Source organism: Mercenaria mercenaria, chromosome 3 (genome assembly GCF_021730395.1).
Source record: "Mercenaria mercenaria strain notata chromosome 3, MADL_Memer_1, whole genome shotgun sequence".
Taxonomy (NCBI): Eukaryota; Metazoa; Mollusca; class Bivalvia; order Venerida; family Veneridae; genus Mercenaria; species Mercenaria mercenaria.
The window spans coordinates 61,712,289-61,730,453 of record NC_069363.1 but is presented as its reverse complement, the minus strand read 5'-3'; the positions used below and the strand labels follow the sequence as shown (position 1 = coordinate 61,730,453).

Genomic DNA, 18,165 nt, shown 5'->3' with positions numbered 1-18,165 from the left:
AATTGATTACATTGACACTGTTACTATCTTTTTAAAGTAAAAATATGATATTAAAACATCTAACAGGTTGAATATTTCAAAATAGAATTAAAATTAGCGTAAAATGTAAGGTTCACTTTAATCAAGGTCAGTTATCACAAAAAAAGCAAAAGGACATACATGCATACATTTTATTTCACCCCATTATATGCCATATGCTTATTTACAACTGTGAGAAGTTTCATTAAAATCTACACAGTAGAAAAATTTCTGTAAATGTTATGAAAATTATGATTTTTCTAGATACTGCAATTATGAAAAATTGCGTGAGATCCAAATTTTTCAAATCATTCTAGCAAAAAATCAAGCACACAACCCCATCTTTTTTATTTGCTGAATTTGCTAAGTATGTTCTGAAGTTTTGAAAAATCAGGGTTAAATAAATTCTACATTATAGAAAAAAATTCAGTCCGACCGTAATAAATAACTTTTATTCCTCCAATTATGAAGAGCATAACATATATACATACAATTTACAAGAAAATCGAACATACATGAACATTACACTAAATACAGCACATGAAGGACACATTGAAATCCAAGGGGAAAAAACTTAATTAATAAAGAGAAAAGCAATTATCGCTACAACTCACTCATTTACCGACAATCTTAAGTTGAAAGCTAAAGAAGACATATATACATACAATAGACAGGAAATCAAACATGCATGTACAATCATTAATTACAGTACATGGAAAACACATTGGAATCTAACAGGCAAAAACCCGCATTTAAATAAAGAAAGGCAATTATCGCTACAACTCACTCATTTACCGACAATCTTAAGTCGAAAGCGAAAGTAAGACCGGGTGAATTGGTTTACTGTTGTAAAGACTAGCAGTAAGAATACACTGTAAAATGGACAGCCTAATAAGTGAAAGCGAAAGGACTAGGCGCCAAAGCAGTGTGGACATAATTATGTATAATTATACTAGTAAGTGCGATAATCACCTTCTACTTAATGAAACTGAACTATCTTTATATTAGGATATTTTATATTACTGTTAATTAGAATATGTCTATCGCAAACATGAACTATAAAGCGAATGGAGCCTAAGAGTTGGACCAGTGTTGACGCGAGAAAAAATCAGTTATGGAGGAATGGCATATTTACATGTCTTTTTAATGTAAATTATGAAGCCATTGAAAATAAACAAACTGATAGCTATTCTTTATGCTCCAGCTGAAAAATGGACGATTTAAGTTTCGAATAACAAAAGGCCAGAAGAATATCAACTATAACGACAAATTAATATATTAATTCGCATGCAACATTATCTCATTATGGGATATATTCGTGCAAAGTAATATTAAAATCCCTTTGAGGATGACAACGTAATGAACAGGACAGGAGAAAAACTTGGCCCTTGACTTTTGACCTCAATGGCGATCCTGACCTTCAAGCTTGGGTTCTTGGTTCTGCGCATGAAACAATACCATTTTAATACCATGTGAACTTTTGACCTCCAATTGTGACCTTGACTTTGAAGCTTTGTTCTGAAAGTTGTGCATGAAACATTGTCTTATTATGCGAAACATTTGTGCAAAGTAATATTAAAATCCCTTGATGGATAGTTGTGTTTAAGACCGGACAGGAAAAAGAGCCTGATAGACTTTTGACCTCCAAGTTGACCTTGACCTTTGAGTTATGTGTCTGGGTCTTGTTTACAACACGTCGTCTCATTATGGTGAAAATTTGTAATACTAGTAGTAATATTAGAATCTCTTCGTGGATAACAGAGTTATGTACTGGACACGAAATTGTGGACGCACGGAATGACGGAATGACGGATGGACGGAAAACAGCAATCCTATAGTCCACGAAAATGGTCTTTAACCACTAGGTACTAAGAAGCTATGTTCATGGCGACCATACATTTGCTTTTTAACATATAAACACCTAATTATCCTTTTGGCAGTGGGTTAGCTAATAAACAATTGCGTGTAATTATTCTGAAATCGAATAAGCGGTTTAAGACAAGGAGAAACATATTGCAAACTTATAATACACGTGGAAAATATACCAACTATCGGTGGAAATGGTTTGAAAACTTTTAAACAGGAGTCTTCAAAGCCGAGCGCACGACATCTTATTTCGACCTTATGGCAAGTTGCTTTTATCGCTTGGGAAAATGTAATCTAAATGAAATAAGTATTGACGTGGCAATACAGAAGTCGGAAAATTTTGCTACTGTTCGTTGTTGGGACTTAGAATGCTTCAATGCATTAAGGAGCTAAGAAACAAAGCATATCATGTACGCAACACTTTGTCTCATCATGGTAACATTTGTGTGCAGTACTAAGATAGTTCATTCATGCAAATAAAAGTTAAGGCAAAGAAACAATTTTACCTGACCCTCAATAGTAACATTGACCTTTATGTCATGTGGGCGACAAAGAATCTAATCATGGGGGACATTTCTCTGTAATACTAGTAATAGAAACAATCCTTCTATGCAATTAAATGTTATTGAGTTGAGTGGAAATAATTTTTTTCTTGACCTTAAACAGTGACCTTGACCTTTCATCGTAAAGCATAGATCATGTGTTGACACATTGCCCCATTATTGGGATCATTTTTGTGAGGCTCTAGGATAATCCATTTATAATGCATATAAAAGGTATGGAGCGGAAACAATTTTTGCTTGACCTTCAGCAGTGACCTTAACCTATGACCTTTAACCACAAGTCATGTATATACATGTACGTAATCAACATATTGCCCTCTATTCACATTCAAAGTTTAATGAACCTAGCTTGAATACTTTTTGAGTAATTGCAGGATCCAGATTTGCGGACGGACAGACGGGCAGAGGGCATTCCGACAGTCACCTCCTGTGTTCTACCGGTAGGGGACTAATAAATGTGTGTCCTTACGTTGTTTTACACTCCCTCGAGGCAATTCATATATCAGAAACCAATAAATATATATAAGGTTATTACAACCAGTAGGAAATGCTTTCTGGCGACTTCGCCGATAACAACCGGTATACTTCTGGACGTAAATGGTGTCTTTCGGTGGTTTAAGTGAGAAAATTGTGTCTATATGGCGGATTTTGTTAACAAATAATCATCTCCTCTCGACAATTTAACCTGAGTCTGTACCTGGCGCCGTAAAAGTTATTGAACGCTTTCTACGGAGATAAATGGTTCACGTCCTGCTAAGTCAATTTTGCCAATAATTTTTTTTGTGAAAAACAGTACAAGTTCGACCAAATTTATGACAGGCAAGACTATAGAAAAATAAATTCTAACAAACGACTGCATAGCACAAGTGCAAGAACCATATATAGCCGATTTTCTCTTGTTTTAACCGATTTCAGTATCTAACGGGGAACTTTAAATCGAACTCTATTCGGGTCTCTGTACTGTGTTAGAGATTCTAGTATGATACCATTCTAGTGTACAAGGAAAGTCACCATAAAACATTTCGACAGCCGAACCGTTTTCATTCGTGATGTTTCGAATTTGCATGCTAAGACAAATTAAGAAAGGATTATTTATTTTATTGCGTTGTACAGAATTAAATAAAGTGTGCGTAAATGTAAGTACATGCTAAATGCAATCAGTAATTGTGAACAGATTATGGCATTTACACGTTAGAACAGTAAATTGTAATTACCACGTACCGTGATGTTCTGTCTGATACATATAAGTGTCGTTTTAGAACTTATAACATTGGATTACTGATTGCATTTACTTACATTTACGAACATTTTATGTAATTCAATACAACACAATAAAACAAATCGTCCTTTGTTAAATTGTCTTATCAAATATAAAATGTCAAAATTAAAACCGGCAATTAAAAGGTTCTCGCACTTGAACGATGCAGTCGTAAGTAAGAGCCTTGGCTATCATAAATGCGGGCGAACTGTTTTGTAACAAAAATCGTTGGGAAAGTAGATTTTAGCAGGACTTGAACTATCTATCTCCGTATAAAGCGTTCAATAGTTGTTTTACAGCGCCAGGTACAGACTCATAGTAAATTGTCGGGAGGAGATAAATAGAAAAACAGAATGCACGCATCCAATCATTCCAAAGTAAAAGAAAATACTCACTTACCTGGCAAAATATCCGCCCAAGGGTGATGATTTGTCAACACAATCCACCATATTTACCCGATAGACACATTTTCTGTCTTAAACCACCGAAACATTGTTATATATCTTTATGTGTTACCTTCTTTAAATAAAGTTATTATTATTATTATTATTATTATTATTATAAAGACACCACTTACGTCCTACCCCCTGATTTTCTATTAAAACATTTAAAATAAAGGGCCCGTAAAAAATCGGCAAATTACATATTCTCCGTTTGCTATTCGGCATTCTCCGTTTTTTTTAAACAAAAGCTATGCAAACTTTGGCCTATGTTTAAGTCTGAAAATGTCGACACCACACGGAAATAGCATACCTAAACTTTTTTTTTTCAAATGAGCAACCAAGCACAAGCTCCGTAAAGTGGGCCAACATTTAGGATAGAAATGTGGGGGTTTTGTGCGGCGGCAGTAATGGAATGATAAGGCACACGAAATTAAAAGTGTTTTTTTTTTCGGTGGGGACGGGGGTTAGTGTGCGTGCGTGCGTGCGTGCGTGCGTGTTTGTACGTTTACGTATGTCAATAATGTGGATTGACTTTTAAAATCACCTCATCACCACTCACATGTATTTCAAGTTTATAATCACTATATTGAATAGTCTAAGGTTGTGCTCCGGACTCAGAATATATGAATACATAGGACTAACGTGATATTTGAATTCAATTTGAGACTGTGACCTTTGACCTACCAACCAAGTTCATGCGCTTGAATACTAAGAAAGTGATTTTTGGAGGGAGATCATAGTTATGTGTGTGTGTGTGTGTGGGAGGGGGACGGGGAAGGGGAAATGTAAAGCCTTTTTGCGCACAGACAGATGCAAACTCAATTTATGACCTTGACCTTTGACTTAACATCAAGTTCTTGCACTCTGCTCATCCAAGGGCACAAAATATGACAGAGGAATTTGACTTTGTTGTAACATTGATTCTTTGCCTCCAGACCTTGGTCATGCACTCTGCACATCGTCTTATCCCTAAATTACCATGCCAAGTCCGAAATCAATACCTTGAATGGTGATGAAGTTATGCTCCAGACACGAAATATGCAAGACAAATTTAGCCTCTGAACTCCATTTCTGACCTAAATCTTAAACCTACAAACCTTGTTCATGCCCTCTGCACATCGTCTCATCGGCATCAATATTCATGTCAAGTTTAAACTCATTACATTAAATAGTTACAATGCACGAAATACAAGTGGCAAATTTTATTTATGAGCTCACTTTGTCACCTTAGACTTTGACCTATCAACATGGTTCATGCTCTGCCTTTCGTTTCATCGCAACATAACTAGGCATTTATCACATCTGTTTGGTCAATATTGATGCTATATATCGTAAAATATATCAAAAGACAGCCTATTGCCCAAAAATAAATCCAGCATCCATTTACTATATACTGGATAAATAAAGGTGAATAATTTTGTAGTGCTGATATTCAAGGTGACCTTCGTTTCATGCTCTGTCACTTTTTCAACCAAATAAGATATGGCAAAATATCCGCATGCCAATAACACCTATCGAACGTATCATTCTGTTCCCAGGTTATTCATTTACATGTCATTGTTCATTTCTGAGAAAAAAAAAACATTTTAGTTTCGTGGCGAGTCGAATGTCACGACTATAAACAGTTATTCAAAAGCTTATACAAATTAACTACAGCCACCTGCGTGTAAGTTTAGCCAACTCTTGTATTTTATTAAGCCTATGCTTACCTTATACGAATGTAATTTTAATTTGTTTCAAATCATTTTCACTTTCGTTTTGCCGCTTGCCGTCCTCGAGTGTTTTTACCGAAAAACAAAAAGTTCCGGTTGTCACAAAACAAAGCAAATTGAGCAATATGTAAAACAAGATCAAATTACGTCCGCAAGGCACATGCAAGGTAAGAGAAGCTTTTGTAAATTAGGTTGTAAGTATTTGTCTTTCCTATTTGTTAAATTCTCCAAGAACATTTGATATATGAATTATGAAGGTTATTTATTAATAAATGATAAAAACTCCAAAAAATCACTTGAGTGAAGGTAACTAAACCCCTTAAATACATCTGATTAGCACGCTTTTTTGCCGTTTGTGTCGCTTAAAGAAACATTTTCATAAGTAGTATAGCTGTCCGTCGGGCAGGACGAACAGTAGTATGCTGTAAGGAGTAGTTTTCTGCTTGAAATGCTGCTGCTTCTGCCAGGGGGAAGACGTACTTTGGTAGATTGTAAGATAAGTGAACGAAATGTCTCGCTGTAACAAAAATGGCTGAATTTTAAATCGAAAGTACATATGCTGTAGGAAATTTAAACTGTAGTAAATGGATTTTTGCTTTACATTTCACAACATAAATATGCCAGTGCTGTAGCGCAAAACCTGTTTTTAGCAAGATTCAAAAACTTTTAGAAAAATTACAGTTATCCGACTATAAAGACAATGTTGCTAAAGAATAGGTTTTGTGACACAACACTGGCACAATTATTTTATGAAATGTAAAGCAACATACCAATCAAAATTCATTGAATTTCTGATTAGGACATGTAATTTCAGTTCAAAATTCGGCAAGTTTACAGCGAAATATTTCGTTCACTTAATCCTTGCAGCCTACTAACGTACGTCCTCACCCCACTTCCCCTAGCAGCAGAAGCCGCAGTAGGGGCAGTAGACTGCTACTTCTGCCACAAGTTAAAGCAGTTGACTGCTACTACTGCCAGCGGTTACGGCAGTTAGTTGCTTTTACAACAGATACAATGTTCAGTAAATTGTTTGTACTATCAGCAGTTAACTACTACTAGTGGTACCAGCAGTTTCTGTAGTGACAACAATTAATTGATTTTACTACCAGCAGATAATTGCTACTACTGTCAGTAGATACAACAGTTTATTTAATTTATTTTATATATACAGTTTGTTTTTTTGTTACTGACAGGTATCTGGTGTATCTCATTGTAAAGCATCTCTGTTTAATCTTAAATCTATATTTGGTTTAATCTTAGTCTATATTTGGTTTACTTACACAAATCGTATGGCGACTTCCAGCTTAAATGGTTTATTTATTTATTTATTTTGTTGGATTTAAAGTCGCACCGACACAATTATAGGTCATATGGCGACATTCAAGCTTTTAATGGTGGAAGAAGACACCAGGTGTCCCTCCGTGCATTTTTTCATCACGAGCTGGCACCTGGATAGAACCACCGACCGTCTGTAAGCCAGCTTGATGGTTTCCTCACATAAAAAAGTCATCGCCCCGAGTGAAGCTCGGACCCATATCGATGAGGGGCAAGAGATTGAAGTCAAAGACCTTAACCACGAGGCCACGTAGGTCCATACTTTAATGTTGGAGGGAGATCAAAGGAAGACGCCAAGTGACCCTCCGTGCATAAGGTCATCACGAGCGGAAGAGCCTCCGACCTTCCGCAAGCCATCTTAATGGCTTCCTCATATGAAGAATTCAAACCCCGTGAGGCTCGAACCAATATCCGTGTGGGGCAATTGATTTGAAGTGAGCTACCTTAACCACCACACCACGGAAGCCCCGAACCTGCATTGAGTGACAATATCTAAGTGCTGGTAATGGAAAACAAAGAAATGACTAATCTGATCGAAGAAGAATCATTTACCTGCTGATAGTAACATCTACAGGAAACTCGTTATACAAATTTTAGTAACACAATTTAACTGATGGCAGTATTATATGTAGGTCAATGATAAACCGAATAGCTGATGACAGTAACACCAAAATAATATAACAGCTTTATCACCTGCTGTTAATTGCCGGTAGTAGTAGCAGTTAACTGTTGTTAGTACACAGAATTTACTGCTGTAAATGTTTGCAGTAGTAGCAGTTAACTGCTGTAACTGTTTGCATCAGTAGCATTTAACTGTTGTAATCGCTGGCAGTAACAGCGGTATAATGCTATTATTGCTGCTACTGCTGTACTGCCAACTTCACACGATTACATTTTCAACTTGCAAGTGGATAAATTTCATATGAAAAGTAAATAAACGCGTGTGTGCCTGAGGGACAATTAGAGAACAATCAGTTTTGCATAACCAGAGTAATGAACAGGAATCATGCTTCGTATGATACTGAAACAATATCATGCACTTATTACATACCTCTTTGTTCTTCATTAAGTTACAATAGACCGGAAAACGTCAAAATGTTTTCATATTGACGTCTGAATTCCACATCGGTTGCGAGACTTCATTTTAATATTACATTGTTTATTTTTGAGTTAAACGCCGTTTTTCAACCACTATTTCAGCTATGTAACTGCGGACAGTTAACCTTATCAGTGTTCCTGGTTTCTGTACAAGAACAAACCTGTTCTTCGCAAATCACTGTCAAATCCCTTAATAAATCAGAGTTGGAGGATGAATCGCTTGAGGGTCGAACTCAACCGCACGATCCTTAGATCTAGGCTTTCCATATTGAGCTATTTGGGCAGGTAAAAAATATATTATTTTTATGTCAATATTGTCAATTTTATTCCTTATAACAATTATATAATATTAAAATGTGAAGATACGTTTGTAATAAAAAGATCAACAGCTGATAATCTAAATACGTACATGCTTGGAAGATGCCTTCTTTTTTACAATATGTTTAACTCGTTTGAAGAAACCTCTAAACTTTCCTGGAATCAAAGTAAACAGAAACAAGTAAACGCATTTAAGAAAAAAAAACCCAACTAAATGCAGACATTGTGTTGAGCATACAAACTGTCATAATATCCAACTTTACAAAATGCAGTAAACACTTAGCGTCCAATGTTCGATCTATAAGAAGTGTTTGGCAATGAATGACAATATGTAAAGGACGTTAATCGTTACTGAATACGTCGTTGTCTTTAAACAATAATTTTAAAATAACATTTTAATCATTAAAACACTGGTAAGGTCAATTGTTATTAGTCTTTATTATGCATATTCAAAGACAATGTTGTTTTGATGTTAATTCAGTCTGTTAGAATTTCTGCAATCATTTAAAGAAGTGAAAGAATTTTCAATATCGACTTAAAAATGATGAAGTTATGAGCATTTAAATATTTGATCAAAATGGCGGCCATTTTGTTTCCATGGCAACAAAAATATAAAATGGCGGATTTATTAAATTTCTAGACACATATTGGAGTTGTATTTACTGATTTCTGTAAAATAATTTCTCCACTTTTTCCAGCTATAATGAAAAAAAATTACCATGTTTTGCATCTTACATTAAAAAAAACATATAAAATTATTCTATTAAAAAAGGTTATTTGCTAAATAAAATGCCATATCGTTTTCAATAGTGGTCCGAATTTAAAACCTTTTTCAGCGTTATGAAAGGCTTGAGTATGGCTTTCATATGAAATTAACTTATTGTCAGGCTTTCCTTGTCCTTTAATTACCATTTATAAATATTGTTGTGTGTTATTTCTTTCAGTAGATATATTGCATGAGCTTAAAATGACTTTTCTAAAACGTGGAAATTTCCACATAAATGACAAAAACATAACATACACTTTATACACTTGTAAAAATGATACAGATTTTCTAGTGTAAATTGATTTTAAAAATTGTTATTTTTCATTTTCGCGGAATCCAAGAGTTTGATAAATGAAAAAGAAAATGTTCAGATATTTAGACAATTTTTAAATATTGCCACATTTCACGATGTGTGGAATTTTCACAAAGTTTCTTTTTGTTTGTAAGAGAATTTAAAATAATATTTGTTGAGACATTAAGTTGTTTATGTTATTGCATATTAAACATATTTGTACTGTTCGTTAGCAAAAGACATGTAATTGTCGATATTGGTAATAGAAGTTGTTGTTTTTATATTTCGCCAATACATATACGTCTTACTTTCAAACTCTACTATATATTTATTATTTTTTCGCTTACACTGGAATTTCAATAGTGTGTTCCGAAAGGTATTTGTGATGAAAAATTTGCACACTTTAGGTAAAAAATCAAGAGGAAAAAAGTGTTTAAAAGACTAAATTTGCGCCTGTAAAAGACGATTATTGTTTTAGAATCCTCCTTTTAAAAACAATGAATCATAATGTTTATGTTTTAGGAACTATAACTGTACACATCACTTACAAACTGAACGTATGATTTTCCTCAATATCACATGTAAGTGCAAGGCATCTTTGGTGATATGAATCTAAAATAATTATAACTGGTACGATCACATCAATCACACAAACGTTATTAATCAAATAACCAACTCTTTTCTTTGTGAAGAAGCTTTTACGAAGTAGAAATATACAATTTACCTTTCTTTCGTACATATTCTTCGCTTCCCAGCTCGTGATCTGTCTCTTGTCCATCGACATCACCATATAGATATTCCGGACCTGAAATCATAAAATGAAAACACGTTTGGAACTGGCCCTAAGTCTATTGTACATTTTATAGAAAAGCATTCTTAACAAATGACCGAGTATTACAGTAGCAATACAAAAGAAGCCCCACTACCGGTGGAAAACTTTGTTAGTGTTTGTTTTATTTTTTTTATTTTGTTGGGTTTAACGTCGCACTGACAAAATACTAGTTTTTTCTTAGTGTTTGTTTCTTGTGGTTGTTGGCAACAGTGTTAGGACTAAAATGCTTACAAGGCATTTAATAGCTAAGAAACAAAAACTATTTTTACTTAAATTTTAATAGTGACCTTTTACTAGTATATGTCATATACGCGACATATTGTCTCAACATAGGGACCATTTGTATACAGTGCTAAGATAATCAACCGACGCACATAAAAGTTATGTAGATGAAACAATTTTACTTGAGCTTCAATAGTGACCTTTACCTCTGACCGACAAACATACGTCATGAACGCGACACAGTCTAATCATTGGGAACATTTCTCTCTGTGCGTTTGTGTGTGTGTGTGTGTGTGTGTGTGTGTGCGTGTGTGTGTGTGGTAATAAAAATCATTCAATGCAATTTAAAGTTATATTGCAGAAACAAGCTTTTACTTGACCTTAAACAGTGGCCGTGACCTTTAACGTACAAGCATAGGTCATGTGTTGACACATTGTCGCATCTTGGGGAACGTTTATGTAGCACTAAGATAATCAATCGATGCATATAAAAGTTATATAGCGGAAATAATTTTATTTGACCTCAATAGTGACCTTGACCTTTGACTTACAAGCAAAAGTCATGTACGTGCATAATCTAAATATTGTCCTTTATTCACATACCAAGTTTTATGAACTAGCTTGCATCATTTTTGAGTAATTGCAGGATCCAGATTTGCAGACGGACAGACGGACGACGGACAAGGGGGGCTTAAAGAATCATAGATCGCAACCAAACAAACAGTAGCAGACTCGGTGTGAGTCTGTTAATGAAAGGTAATTGAAGTTGTACCACACTTCATGCTTACTAGGATCGGCTTTGCACAGATAATGAATGGACCCCATAGGCCAAAAGGACACGGCATTTATATCTGCTGGTTCGAATTACAAAAATTTGTAAGTTGAACATTTGGACGTATAGACTACAAACCAAGCAAAACAATACCAGATTCGGTTTGATCGACTTTATTAAATTATGAAAAGTGTAACACTCCTTGTGCCCGCAACACCGGCTTAATGGCAATTCTATTACACAGATATCAAATGCATTTCAAAATAAGCAAGAGGATCAATTCTACATTTTTACAAACTTTATGTTTTCCAGACTCGTTGGGCTATTATCGTAGTTGATGTATTTTGTTAAAGTTAATGTAATTCACGGAATATTTGGGGATTTTTTTTGAGTATCATATATTTGTTTAATGTTATACCTTCTATTAGTGTAAGTTCTGCTCTTGAACTTCTATTTTTATCTGTAAGATGTGCGTCTTGTGTAGTATCTACATTTCGATCACTCTTCGATTCTAAAGATTCACCAAGTTCCTTTTTATCAGCACTGTTTCTTGCAATGGAATCTTCCTTTTCACTTCTGGCAACTGACTCTTTTTCCTCATATTCAGAAGTCTTATGTTTTAGGCATATATCTTTAATCTCTGTCACCGTGACTTCATCGTCACTTTCCTCTGTAAGCTGAAATACAAGATCATCGGCAAAAATAACGTTGTCTTCCATGTAAACATCAGTAGCATTGTTCAGCATATTCATCCTTGTCAGTTTACCGCCAACATCTAAGAACCAGCATTTATTTATTTTCTTCAACTTCCATTTCTTCTTTCTATCCGTATCCGATTCCATTCTTCAACCCCTGCAAAACAAAGAGAATATTTGTTATGTAATTTCATTCCATCAAATGAGTTTCGGCAATTGTATTGTCCCAAGTTCTTATCTCACAAGATGAATACACAAAAAAGAAATATAAAATTTTATGTCATTTTGAAAACAAATACTGGATTTATTTTAATCAATGACAAAGGCAAATATTTTTTTATTATTTTATTTATTGTTTTTTTTTTCTCGCTAAAGCTCTTTCTTGTTCCTATTGACAAGTGAATATCCAATGCAAAAATACTTGATTTAATGTGAGGTTAGACTGAACTGATTGCTGCCGACGTGTGCACTGAATGAATAAATGTGATATTTTTACTTTCCTTTACTTGCCTTGCAACATACTGTTACAGTATGTCTTACAGAACAGACTCTTTCCCTTACGACTGATGGTAAATCAAAACAATGCGATTGATATTATTTCATTCTGTTATACAGAGCGCATACATTAGTTTTAATATGATTAAAAACTACCTTTCGCGATGAATGGCAATGTCTGAGATACCCTTCAGTGAAATTATTAAAAGTACTTCCAACTTAAACACATAGGAAATATATTTGATATTCTTCACTGTGAATATATCAATTATACTTTTTACTAGATCTTATATCTTAGTAGTTCATCTGAAAGCATAAAATCAAAAAAAAAAAAAAAAAAAAAAAAAAAAAAAAAATATATATATTGGAAAATCCGTACTTTCATTACAGCAGCTGTAAACAAAACATAAAATTGTAGTTCTTGTGCACTAGACCATAAAATTACAAACAATTTAACTTATTGTACCTCTTAAGGAAGCATTGCGCCGCATATGGTTGATTTAGTGCACTAGTTGAAGCGAGTAACAATAATAATAGTTCTAAACCTTCCGAGAACTATTTACGTGTCCTTTAAAATTCCTTGTCTGTCTCAAAAAGCAAGTCATGTTATTTTTGTATCATAACCATTTCACATGAGTAGGCTATTGTACACAACGGCGATAGTAAATGATGACAACTTTTAATAAAATACCATAAAAGAAATTATTGTGCTATATAACTGTTGTGAACATCAATATGCAGGTCTGAAAGCAGAGCTTGTTAGAAAATCCGGTAAATTTGAGCCGCTGGTATGTACTGTATATTGTCTAATAATGCTCTAGTTCTTTTTATTTTATGCTTTTCAATGCAATACTGAAATTTATCAGTGAAATAAAATTGATATTTTCACTGTTTCAACTGTGAAAATATCATTTGGAATTTTCACTGGTAGAATCTACGGAACTAGAGCTAGTCTACAGTACACTTAAGCTTGAATGCGAAAGAAAATGAAATATGAATAATAGAAAAATCCATGCAAAATATACTTCAGATTGTAAAGATATAGATCTAGATCAATATTACAGGATCATAAATATATAGAATCCACGTTCTCTAAAAGAAGTCTGGAAACGTCATATAATAGAACTATATGACAGTTATACACTCTAGATATCGTGACGTCATGAAATGGTGACGTCATTATGCGATACACGTGACGCTGGGCGGGTGAAATGGGTATAATTCGTCGTTTAAAAAATGAAAACAAATAAAGCTGCAGCCACACCGTCCCGGATGGTCTTGCGGATGAGTTCCAGATAGCAGCCGTAATGTATCCGTAGAACACCTAACTCATTCGTAAATCATTCGTAAATCATCTGGTGTATCCGTTCAGAAACTGGAGGCATCCGGGGGCAATGGTGCAAAGTTTTGAACATACTCACAATTTTGCCACGGATAGATCTTAATATATCCGTAAGGAATCCGTAATAAATCCGTTACAGTTCTTTAAAGATCGTTAAAGTCCAGAAGACAATGACTGTGCTGAAATAATATGGGCTATTACGGTTTCATTCCGGTTCTAATAAGGTTAATTAAGATTATACTACGACTTATTTAGAGATTTGTAACGTAATAAATTTGCTAAACCTACTTGTTTCCTTATACATCCGGAGTAATCCGGGGATGGGAATCCGGAACTTATCCGCAAGCCCATCCGGGGCAGTGTGATTCTAGCCTAAAATAAAAAGAAAATTTGTTTGTTTCAATGTAAGATGGAAAAAGAGCTCTATATTTCACTCGTGAACATCATAATGTATGTACAAATAGTGACAGCATTCATAATTATAGCTCTGGGTCAGATCTATTTAACGTCACTGTCTTCTTTCAGCATTTATTAATTTCTTTATGTAGTTCGGGAAGGCAGTATGATTTTAAAAGTATTTTTGCACTCCGATTTACCTATCCAATGTATAAATACTGGGTTTCGTGATAGGTTTCGTGATGAACTTGACACTAAATCGCTGCATTTTTAAAAATGTTATTGTCATTTCTGTAAATCTTTCACAGTATTGTACTTTAAAACAAACTTCAGCTCTTCGCTACACATTTGAAGTTATATTTAGAACACGTGTGATAAACTGTCACAATACACTCCCGTCATAAGAAATTACCTTTTTACATTCAAAATAAATACTTACTGAGCAAACTAGTTTTCAGCTTTCCCGATTTCGACAAATTCAATGATCATCACAGACAAAATACAATCAAGCTAGTTATCAAACAAACAGGACTAAGTACTACTTACGTTAAAGAGAAGACAGCATGAATTTTCGCAATTTTTAGCAATTCAATGGCCATAACTTCAGAAACACTGTGACAATCAAGCTTTTTTCAGATAGAGGTCGGGCTTTTATACCTATAAATATTGCGACAAAGGTTGGTGAACATAGGGTAAGAACAGCAGTAGTTAGAGCATGGATAATGTCCGTTTTAACAAGTTTGAGTAATTCAAGGATCATAACTCCAGTAAGACTTGGAGGATCGAGCTGGTTATCAAACGTGGCCGAGATATTATAGCAATAAATGGTTTGCTGGCAATTAATTGTCATTACATTTAAGAAAAAGTGAGTGTATCCTGTCTTGCAGTAAGCATGATACAGTGGATATTTGTTTTTGTAACCTGTAACAGCCAAGGATTCAGTCAAGTACTTTTGTCATATTTTAGATATTTCACATTTAGATAGTAAATGTGCTAAAGATATTATTCAAAAGGTAAATACCAGATTAAAATTTATGTATTGAGTCAGAATGCCCTTGATTCCAATATCAGGAAAACTCCGTGTAATTCTCTTGTTCAGTGTTTGTTTAACTATACTTGTTCTGCCTGATATAATAGTTTGGGTACAGTCTAGAAAAACGACACTTTCTCAAGCTCTGAAACTATTACATGTAGTGTTTCAAAGGGGAGTATTGTAAGTCATTTTTATTTTATGTTATGTTTAAGACATGCAAGTAAGTATTAGTAATGACAAAAATGCCAATAGTAAAATACTTGAGCTTCCAAAAAGAAAAAAAAATTGAGCTTGAAAATTACAATAAATGGTTTGCTGGCGATAAACTGTCATCACATTTAGGAAAATCTGAGTGTAACCTGTTTGGCAGAATGCTAAATAAAATGGATAATGGTTTGTAACCTGCAACAACCATTAGTCATTAATCCCTTGATTCTAATCCTCGAAAAACTCCTTGTTATTCTCTTGTTCAGTGTTTGTTTACTTATACTATCTCCAGATTACTCAGAACAAAGTAATCAGATTCATACTGAATGCACTTGATCGTACATCTCTTTCTTGTTCAGATGTTCATTATCATAAACCTGGGTTGATGAAAATTGATGATAAAGTCAAACAGTTGAGTCTCAATCATGTTTATAAGGTTTATCATGACAAATGTCCATCATACCTGAAAGTTAACTTTTTTTACGAAAACAGATGTTCACAATTATTGTACAAGGAAAGACAAGTTCTTTTTTTTAGTTCATTCTGTTGTTAAAAATGTTATTATAGTAAAAGGTCGTGGCTACTTCGGATTCAACCGACCAAAATTCATAATGATTTTTCAGGGTTTTGAGATGTAAATGTTTGAAAAGACTGGTAGAGACACAATTTAAGTATTTATGACAAAGTTTTCTTATAAGAATTCTTTTGGATAATCTGAAGTATTAAAGATTTAGGAAAGCATTTTAGTTTGCTTTAATTATAGGTCTGATTATTTTTGTCGTTTTTAGTTGTATAAAGGACCCTATTGGAATTAAGTCGCAATACTTTATTGGGTAACCTGGTTCTACATGTCAAATTCATTCTTTTTTACACTCATAAAGTACATTTAATTTTCATTGTTGGCTGTTTTTAAGTAAAGGTAAGTGAAAGGGTTTTATTTTCTGTAACTGCACTCTGTGATGTTTAAATTATAAATATTGTTCCTTTATGGCATAGTAATACATATGTTTCGTTATTGAAAATGTTTGTATTGTATATATTACTATAAAATAACATGTTTGACAAGTAAAACTATACTCTACTATGACGCCTGTGGAAAGATATTTTCCAAACCATCGAAGGAAGCTACATGCGGTTGGTTAAATTTAAGCTGGTCGTTAGTATAAAGCTCGCTGATTTCACATATCGGCCATCAAGACGGGATTAGTTGCCGGGTATTCACGCTAACGGGGCGATGTCAGGATCAAAATAATCTTCTGACACACAACATTAGCACCAATTTGGAAAGAGACTGCTGGTCGAAACAGTCGTCGCTTAAGATATTGGACAATTTGATCTCCGATAGAGGTTTCTGACAAGCTGCTACAAACGCTAGGACGGAACACACCGTATTGCTCTGCAAAGTGAGTATCAACAATGGCCTTAGAAATTGTCACCGTAAATTCTGGTAGTAATTCGTTTTGTTACGGAATTAAATATCATTATGTTTGGTTCGATAATGTTGTGTTTTGAGTATAACTAAGACGCACGAAGCCACAATATCATATTAATGGCATTAAGAACATAAGGAATAAAATGTGACTATTTACTACAATAGGTACCATGCATCCGGATATAAAATTTGGTCTCTTCGAACTAATAAGCCCATTGTATTTTATATCCAGACGGTGACTAATAAGTACAACTTATTCCTATACTGGTTCAAGCACTAGTTCAAGAATTCATTATAAATCCAAAAGATTAATTACTCTTTATGGATCACCTCTACATGCCCTCAATTAGCTCAAAGTATTTAGGAGAGGAGATCATTGACAGATTCATTAAAATTTCAGGCAATTTGCCTTTCCTCACTAACACTTAACACATGTTCTAAAGCAACACATGATACCTTGCAAATATTTCCTCAATGAATGAAAACATAATATTGAAATCTTGCATAATGTTTAGAAAATTATGTTGTTACTGAAGGGTCAAAACGTTTTAAAACTTAGACATGGAAGCATACAATTTCAATCATTTTACGACCTCGATCCAGTTTTGAAAATTAACAAAAGTAGTCATTCATTTATCACAATTTCTGAATTTCGTAGTAGATAACTAAATCGTAACAAAAACAAGAAACACAAGAGTATTAAATATAATTCCCTAAGCCACAAAAGACAGTGCTTAGCAGCGACAGATTTTTAACTGTGAAAATATAAGACCCCATTTCAATCGCACATTTCTCATTTAAAACTATTGTTACAATGCATATGGAACAACACTGGTAATCTGTCTTCCTCCATCGTGCACTCAATGTTCTACAAGTTTAAATCGACCAGACGAACTAATTCGTGATCTACCGTGTACCTAATCCTCTGAATAAAATTTTAGATTTTCTACTTTGAGAATTAAAGTAATGGATTTTTAAGAAATTGTTGTTGGGTTGGTTACATATTTATCCCAAAACAGATACTCATGAACACCTGTGATATTCACCAGTTTGTGGAATCACTTATGCAA

General features: G+C 34.1%; 1 protein-coding gene across 5 annotated transcripts in view; it reads right to left on the bottom strand.

Moving 5' to 3' along the window:
- Window positions 1-18,165, bottom strand: part of LOC123524562 (tyrosine-protein kinase Lyn-like) — an 86,539-nt gene that overhangs the window by 51,130 nt on the left and 17,244 nt on the right. For all 5 annotated transcript variants that reach the window (XM_053538716.1, XM_045302849.2, XM_045302846.2 and 2 more), the window contains exons 2-4: window positions 11,914-12,347; window positions 10,394-10,474; window positions 8,703-8,767 (exon numbers count right to left, since the gene is read on the bottom strand). In XM_053538716.1, coding sequence (XP_053394691.1) covers window positions 8,703-8,767; window positions 10,394-10,474; window positions 11,914-12,337 — 570 coding nt within the window. In that variant the 5' untranslated portion in view covers window positions 12,338-12,347. The remainder of the gene's footprint in view (window positions 1-8,702; window positions 8,768-10,393; window positions 10,475-11,913; window positions 12,348-18,165) is intronic.